We start from the raw sequence: 8,313 nt of genomic DNA on the forward strand, positions 1-8,313 counted from the left end.
ACACGTTTTCCTACATATAAATGCATTTGGGAGGCTTTGCATTTTATTTGGCAACTTGGTTCACTTCGTGACATGCGGGCTACGTCGAAGAGCAGGTTGCCATTTTCCTTGGAGTCTTAGCCCATCACAAAAAGAACCGTGTCATGGGGTTCGACTTTTGGCGGGCAGGGCAAACAGTCTCCTACTGCGTAGATGAGGTCCTCCGAGCAATCTTGAAAATGCACACACTTTTTTTTGCCCAGAGGACTGTATCGATTGAAGGTGGAAAAGTTTTAAGGTAGTGATTATGTTTTTATAACATGTTAAGCTGCATACTTTTTTTGTTTCTCATCTTCTTATTCCATCAATGAAATCATTTGCTAGGTAACATGTTCACTCTTTAATATCCTCTTTATAGGGTTGCCTGGGGGCTTAGATGGTACTTACATCAATGTCCTTGTTCCTAGTTCTGAGAAACCAAAATTTATAAATAGATAGGGTCAAATTTCGACAAACATGCTAGTTGCATGTGATCACACATGCGTTTCATGTACGTGCTTCCTGGTTGGGAAGGCTCAGCCGGAGACGCTTGAGTGTTGCGTGATGCTGTCAACCGCCCAAATGGACTTCGCGTGTCCATAGGTAATTTGCTTAAAAGTGTTTTTTTGATAACTTTTTAACGCTGTATGAAATTTGTTCTTAATTTTGTTTACAGGATCTTACTATCTTTGCAACAATGGTTATGCCAACAGTGAAGGATTTCTCACACCGTACAGAGGTGTTTGATACACCATCTCAAAGAGTGGGAACCTCAAGCCGATACACCATGTAATGCAGTGGAGTTGTTTAATATGCGGCACACGAAGGTCAGAAATGTCATTGAACGTGCCTTCGCGGTTTTGAAGATGAGATGGGGCATACACCGAAGTGCATCCTTTTACCCAATCAAGGTCCAAACACGTCTGGTTATGGCTTGCTTCTTACTGCACAACTATGTAATCGGTGAGATGATTGTTGATCCTCTGGACGAACTTCTAGAGACCATGGTCGACACCACAGGTGTGGACCACGATCCAGGTAATGTCGAATTCGTTGACTACGTGGAAGCGACAGAGGACTGGAACATGTTCAGAGACCAATTGGCAAACTCAATGTGTATGGGTATGTGCCTAACCTCTTTCTCTTCATGGGTAATGTGCCTAACCTCTTTCTCTTCAAGGGTATTCATTGCAGCATACGAACGTGGAGGCTTGAAGTGCATTCTCTGATGAGTACGGTTACTTGGTTGAACTTTAAAATCGCGACGTTCTAATATGTTGTACTGTCAAACTTTGTTCCAATATTTATACTTGAATTCAGGTATGAGATACTTTTTTTACTAAAATGCTTTACTCTGATCAACTAGTGTGTTAATGGTTTGGAAAATAAATTGGAAAATTGACTTAATGATGCATTGCTAGAGCAAAGATGAACGAAAGTAGAGTGCCTACATACATGAACCATGCATCAACTGAGTGAGCATTGCATTCACTACTGCCATGACTAGCAACATTCCGGGTCAAGAGGCCTTCTTCTATAAATCAAACTTGAGCGCCGAGGTGGACCGCTCATGCTTTCCATCACAGGCGACTCCAAAAAAGAGGTCTAAATGGGTTGGAATAGTGATACCTGTCGATATTTTGGAGGAAGTAGCAAGGGTTCTATCGTCGGAAGTTGGTGTACCATTCACTTGGCGTGATTTGTATGAAAGATTTCAGTCTTTCAAGCAACGGTAGCAGACCTTCAGTATGGTGCTCGACACAAAAGGCGTTCAGTGGAATGCAAACACAAACATTGTCAACACGATTGGCCCCGGTTGGAAGAAACTCCTAGAGGTCAATACTTTAATTATTGAAGTAAATTTTTTAAGGTAATGTTTACTTACGGAGATAAACATACAAACACATAAATTTTCATTCCAAATTATTATAATATTGTTGATTTCATAATGTTGCATATTTCGTTGTATGTAGAAGAACAAGCTCGCAGGAGCTTACTACTATTTCTGCGATTCAGAGTTCCGTCCATTGACGCAGTTGTTCGATCCACAGTCAGTGAAGAAGGAGGAGACGTTTGGAGTCCTAGTCATTTCTGATACCACCGTTCCACTTGACGAAGAAAACATGGCCCCCAAACGCTTTGAGCTTCCGCTAGCATTCACAGAGGGTAGTGATTCCATTTGTTCTCCATTAATCCGTAATGCCTCAAAACTCCGCCATAAATTGTCACAGAGGGTAGTAATTCCATCGGATCATTCTGAAAGACAACAACAAGCCAACTTATTATCACAAATAACAGCAAGATGAGGTTCACATACATGCAATAGTTTATGTGTAAATGGGTGTACAACAAAAGTGAGAATTATTAACCTTGACAATGTGATCCCACTGCTCGTCGTCACACTTGATTTTGTAATCACCTTTCGAGTTAGAGCTTATTCCACTCATTGCAGCCATTTTAGAAACGAAATGAGGGTTGTGCCCTTTATGTCGGTTAAAGAAAATTGAGCTTTCAAGGCATCTTCAATCTTCCCAAGATATCCAGTACGAAAGCCGTTGTCCGACTTCCACCTGCAGACCACAAGATCTTTTAGAGTTACTACAAAATCTGCTCCTCACGGTCAGACCAACTCCTCCTAGTACAGTGTGTCTTGTTCTTCCGTTCCCGTCCTCAGTGCTGGTTGATCACTGCACATGTCACAATTTCAGCCAACAAAATCGAAAAGACATCATTCGAAACAACAATAAATTGCACAAAAGGCAGATTTGCAAACAACAAAACAAAAGGGAGAACTTACTATGCTTGTTCTTAGTGTCATCCAAGCTGAACTTCAACCGCTTTGAAGATGTCGACATAGTACTTTGCACCACAAAAAATAAAACAATAAAATCATGACAAAATCTTCACAAAAAGTAACCTTCAAGTTGATACCAGGTATAAAGCGTAATAGACAGTTTCAAAGACATATATTAGCATTAACAATATTAATCGAAACTCATTAAAAGGGGGGAATTTTTGAATAAATGAGCTCACATTTACCCATCTGAGAACCACACACATCACAAAAAATGGAAGGATTAATTTGCTACTGAAAAACAATTCTGAAGCAGATATGAGAACCATGCTATGGAAGCATATACTACACGAGAATACCTGACTGATCCTCGATTGTGATAGAAGATTCGCCACTGCTAGTATTCACGTCGCTGGACGTAACTTTTACGGAAGGAGAACTTATATCGCTAGGGTTTTGTTAGGACAAAATTGAGAATAAACAAAGTTAGAAAGGGTATTAATGGAACTTTGTAACATTAGGTTGATGAAAAATACAAACCAAACACTAGAAATTCTTAATGGCAGATAATATACAACTAATCCAAACACAATATATGAATTGTCCATGCCCAGAAACAGTGGGTTGTTAAATGACACTCTTTTTCTTAAGTATTGATAAATGTCAATTCAAACATACCCTAAAAGTGTTCATAACAGTTGGTCAAAAGTGGTGTTGGCTCGTTTTGCCGGTACGTGATGGTGTCGAGTCACCGTTGTGGATGGCTTGTCTCATCGGGTGTCCCGCTCACGTGGCGCTCACTCACCGGCCAGTGAGTGAGAGTATATTTTTAAAAATTTCAGCAAAAATTCAAAAAATTTAAAATATATATATATAGTTTTCCATTTTCGCAATTGCTACCGTTTTCATCCCAATATCACCTACAATTACCTCATTAATCACTTATTTTTTTACATAAAAAACTCTATTTCCTCATTTGCGTTCTTAATTCTAGTATGGTTGATCCTGAGAAAATTGCTAAGTTGATTGTGCAAGCGGAGTGAAAACAACAAGATTATTACCAACAATATTACGAAACCTAGTCGCTGCTAACTTGACGCTACGCCATCATGATTTAGAGGAAGTCGCCCAAAGGCTCGTTTGGGATTATTTTTCCGAGCATCCACGATGGGGATATTTTGAACGTCGTTTCTGTTAAACAAAGTGAGATGGAATTGCTTATAGATTGCAATACGAGGAGAGAGAGAATTCACTCAAAGTGGTGGAGAACTTAATTTCTATATTGTAATCTTAATCTTTTCTCTCATACATACTTAATAAGATATCTATAGGCAGTACATATTTATAGACTCACTATGTCGGTTCACTCACCTTGACCGACTTAAGTAGCAAAACAAAAGATGAGGTTTTGTTCCACTTTTCAAGAAACCATACTATGACTATTACAACACAAATTCAAAATAAAATTGTCTTCTTCCTTCATGCTTCTAGAAAATTGATAGATGGCACTTAGTTGGCTATTGGCATGACAATGTTGACTTTTTATATATTTGAGTTTAGCTCTCAAATTCCTCCCTTAAACTCAAATCTCTTCCATCTTTCATCCCGATCTTCGTCTTGTTGTTGATAAGCAATTCCGCTGGTAAAGCCTTCGTAAATATATCTGCTGCTTGATCACGACTCGCCACATGACTCATTCGTATATCTTTATTCTTGACATGTTCTCAAAGAAAATGGAATCGAACGTCGATATGTTTACTTCTCTCGTGATGCACCGGATTCTTTGCTAACTCAATTACTGATTTATTATCGATTCGAATTTCTGTTGCATCATGTTGCTGGAGTTTTAGCTCATGTAACAAATTTCTCAACCAAATTGCATGTCCAACACACCACGATGCTGCTACATACTCTGCTTCACATGTTGACAATGTCACACTTGGTTGCTTCTTGGAGGCCCAAGTAAAAGTTGTATCTCCCAGATAGAACACATAGCCTGAAGTACTTTTCCGGTCATCTACATCTCCGCACCAATCACTATCAGAGTAGCCCATTAATTTGTACTCATTTGACTCTGAATAAAACAATCAGTGTGTCTCTGTTCCTTTGATGTATCGCAGAATTCTCTTGATTGCCTTCCAATGTGAGTACTTTGGTTCTTCCATGAATCGACTCACTACACCGACACTATATAAAATGGCAGGTCTTGTACATGTCAGATATCTCAAGCTTCCAACTAAGCTTTGGTATTTGTTGGCATCTACCTGATCTCCTTCCTCAAACTTGGAAAGTTTTGCACCGAGCTCCATTGGTGTTGATACGGGGTTGCAATCACCCATCTTATTTTTCTTCAGTATATTTTTCGCATATGCTTCTTGGGATAAAAATATTCCCGTTTTATCTTGTGTAACTTGCAGCCCAAGAAAGTATTTCATCAACCCCAAGTCTGTCATCTCGAATTCTCGAGCCATGACTTCTTTGAATTCTTTTACCATCGTCTCATTATTCCCCATGAATATAAGATCATCAACGTATAAAGCAACATATAAGAAGTTACCCTCTTTTTCTTTCACATAAAGTGCATGCTCAAATGGACATTGGACGAACCTGTTTTTCTTGAGATATGTGTCAATTCAGGTATTCCATGCTCATGGTGCTTGTTTCAGTTCGTAGAGCGCCTTCTTTAATTTTAGCACTTTTGTCTCCTTTCCGACTTTCATATACCCGAGTGGTTGCTCCACATATACTTCCTTTTCAAGCACTCCGTTTAGAAATGCTGATTTCACGTCCATTTGATATATTGACCACTTGTATTGAGCTGCAAGTGATATGAGAAGTCTTATTGTCTCCATTCTTGCAACTGGGGCAAAGTTCATCATAATCGATCCCTGCCTTCTGTCGATACCCTTTTACAACGAGTCTCGCCTTGTATCTTTCAATCTTGCCTTCAGCATTCATTTTCTTTTTGTATACCCATTTAACTCCTATCGGTTGATGATTCTCCGATAATTCTACCAGTTCCCAAGTGTTATTTCTTTCAATAGCAACAATTTCTTCATCCATTGCAGCTCGCCATCTTTTATTTCTCACAGCTTCTTCAAAAATAATATCCTCAGAATCTGCTAGCAGACATATTAGATGTACTTCAGCTATTGTATCATAGAGATCTTGCAAACTTCTCATTCTTGGTTGCCTTGGCTCTTCTTCATCTTCTGTTGTTGAGTGATTCGTCCGCGTGATCATTGGTGTAGAGGTTGATGGTTCTGTTTCTACCATATTTTTGTTGTTCCAATCGCACATACTTTTTTCATTTATATGCACATCTCTGCTTACAGTTACCTTCTTCTCATTTGGATCAAATATTCTGAAGCCCTTCGTCTTTTCATCATACCCAATGAACACATAACTTTTGCTTTTATCATCTAACTTGGTTCTTCTTTGATTCGGTACATGTGCATAGGCTATACTACCGAATATCTTGAGATGTGACACTGTCGGTTTTATCCCGCTCCATGCTTCCTGAGGTGTCAGATCCATCAGCTTTGCATGAGGACATCGATTCTGCACATACACAGCACATTGCACTGCTTTCGCCCAGAATTCTTTTGGCATGTTTTTGGTTTTCAACATTGACCGAACCATGTCGAGAATGGTTCGATTCTTCCTTTCTGCTACACCATTTTGTTGAGGTGAGTAGGGAGTTGTTAGATATCTTTTTATTCCTTGTTCTTCACAGAATTTGGTGAAGGCGGTTGACATGTATTCACCACCTCTATCTGACCGCAACGCCTTAATATTGTAGCCCGTTCTCTTTTCAACCATCATCTTGTACTTCTTGAAAGTTTCGAATGCTTCAGATTTCCCTTTAAGAAAGTACACCCACGTCTTCCTTGTGCAGTCGTCGATAAAAGTGATGAAATACCTCTTTCCTCCAAATGACTCGGGTGTGATTGGACCACATATGTCTGTATGTATCATCTCGAGAATATTCTTCGCATGATATTCCGCCTTCTTAGGAAACGAGCTTCTTGCTTGTTTGCCGAGTACACATCCTTCACAGAATGATCTCGAGTAATTTATATCAGGTAGCCCATGGACCATACCATTTTTTGCAAGTTTTCTGATCCCAAATTGAGTTTGTACATTCGATTCTTGGCCATTTCGACACGTGCAATTAAGTAGCCTCTTTTATCCTTCAATTGCATCACTTGATCTTTCATGAATACTGAGTAGCCCTTCTCCATTAATTGTCCCATGCTCAAAATATTGCTTTTCATATTCGGCACATAATACACATATTCAATAGTACTTTCTTCACCATTATGCAAGAAATTGATTTTACCTCAGCCTTTTACTTCGATCTTTGAGGCATCACCAAATGATACATGTCCATCTTTAATTTCTCCCGTCTCCGTGAACAGATGTTTGCGCCCACACATGTGATTGCTGGCACCGGTGTCAAGATACCACACCGTGTCTGCACCAATATCAGGAACGGTGTCATCATATGCCATCATAAGGACGCCATCTTCTTTTTCCCCCTCTTCAGCCACGAGATTCATGTTCTCTTATTCTTGTCTCGGAGATCTACAATCTCTTGCATAGTGTCCATGTTTGCCGCAAATGTAACAATCAGCGTTGGGACGGTATGAACGGCTGCCTCTCCCACGACCTCGGTCACCTCTTCCACCACGACCTCTTCCTCCACCACGCCAATTTTGAGCTTGATTTGGTTGCCGTCTTTCATCGTGGTTGTTCTCTTTCTCATAGCCTTTTCCATAACCAACATCGCGACCTCCAAAGTTTCCTTTACTTGGTGATCGTGTTGCACATACATGGCTTCTTCATTGATTGTCGCCTTGGCTTGCAACGCCTCATCGAGTGATTCTTGTTTCTTCTTTTTCTTTCTTTGTTCATGTGCCTCCAGGGATCCAGCTAAATCATCAACGGTCATCTCCTCTAGATTTTTTTATTCTTCAATTTCACACACCACGTTCTCAAAATCCTCGGTTAATGATCGTAGAATCTTTTCTACGACCCTGGCATCGGTTAGATTTTCACCGTTGTGTTTGAGTTGATTTACCACCGTTTGGACATGAGTGATATATCAGAAACTCCTTATGTCTCTTTCATCTTCATGGCCTCCAATTCACCTCGCAAGGTTTGGAGTAGTACTTGTTTGACTCGGTCAGCGCCTTTGAAAACTTTCTGCAATATCTCCCATGCCTCTTTGGATGTCGTGGCACCGGCAATTTTTTCAAAGTGGTCTTGTCTTTCATACGCTTCTCCCTCCATGCCATTATCTGAGCCACAGACATGGCTTCGATTTCAGCTTGACTCGGTTCTTCGTAACCGGTCACGACTAACTCCCACACATCTTGCGCGCCAAGAAGTGCTTGCATTTGAATGCTCCAATAGTCATAGTTCATCTTGGTAAGACGAGGCAGTGACATATGCCCCACTGACGCCATGCTAGTGCTCGCCATCGGCTCTGATGTCAC

General features: G+C 40.2%; 1 protein-coding gene and 1 long non-coding RNA gene across 3 annotated transcripts; one reads left to right on the plus strand and one right to left on the minus strand.

The window, feature by feature from the left end:
* Positions 1–830: 830 nt before the first annotated feature.
* Positions 831–1,233, plus strand: LOC121810455. The gene is made up of 2 exons (XM_042211221.1): positions 831–1,140; positions 1,199–1,233. The coding sequence occupies exons 1-2, from the start codon at positions 831–833 to the stop codon at positions 1,231–1,233; spliced, it is 345 nt and encodes a 114-aa protein (XP_042067155.1).
* Positions 1,234–1,431: 198 nt separating this feature from the next.
* Positions 1,432–4,106, minus strand: LOC121740923. 2 transcript variants are annotated; one of them, XR_006037700.1, is made up of 5 exons: positions 3,172–4,106; positions 2,816–2,877; positions 2,388–2,705; positions 2,016–2,274; positions 1,432–1,847 (listed from the first exon to the last, which is right to left on the minus strand). It is a non-coding gene; the product is annotated as an uncharacterized LOC121740923 (long non-coding RNA). The 2 variants fall into 2 exon arrangements; XR_006037699.1 differs by lacking the exon at positions 1,432–1,847 and having other exon boundaries at positions 1,909–2,274.
* Between the last annotated feature and the right edge of the window lie 4,207 nt (positions 4,107–8,313).

Source organism: Salvia splendens, chromosome 7, assembly GCF_004379255.2.
Source record: "Salvia splendens isolate huo1 chromosome 7, SspV2, whole genome shotgun sequence".
Taxonomy (NCBI): domain Eukaryota; kingdom Viridiplantae; phylum Streptophyta; class Magnoliopsida; order Lamiales; family Lamiaceae; genus Salvia; species Salvia splendens.

Coding starts and splice junctions, on each gene's coding strand:
- LOC121810455 (XM_042211221.1), top strand. CDS start 831: ATGCGGCACACGAAGGTCAGAAATGTCATTGAACGTGCCTTCGCGGTT. Junction 1,141..1,198: donor GGCAAACTCAATGTGTATGG/GTATGTGCCTAA, acceptor TTTCTCTTCAAG/GGTATTCATTGCAGCATACG.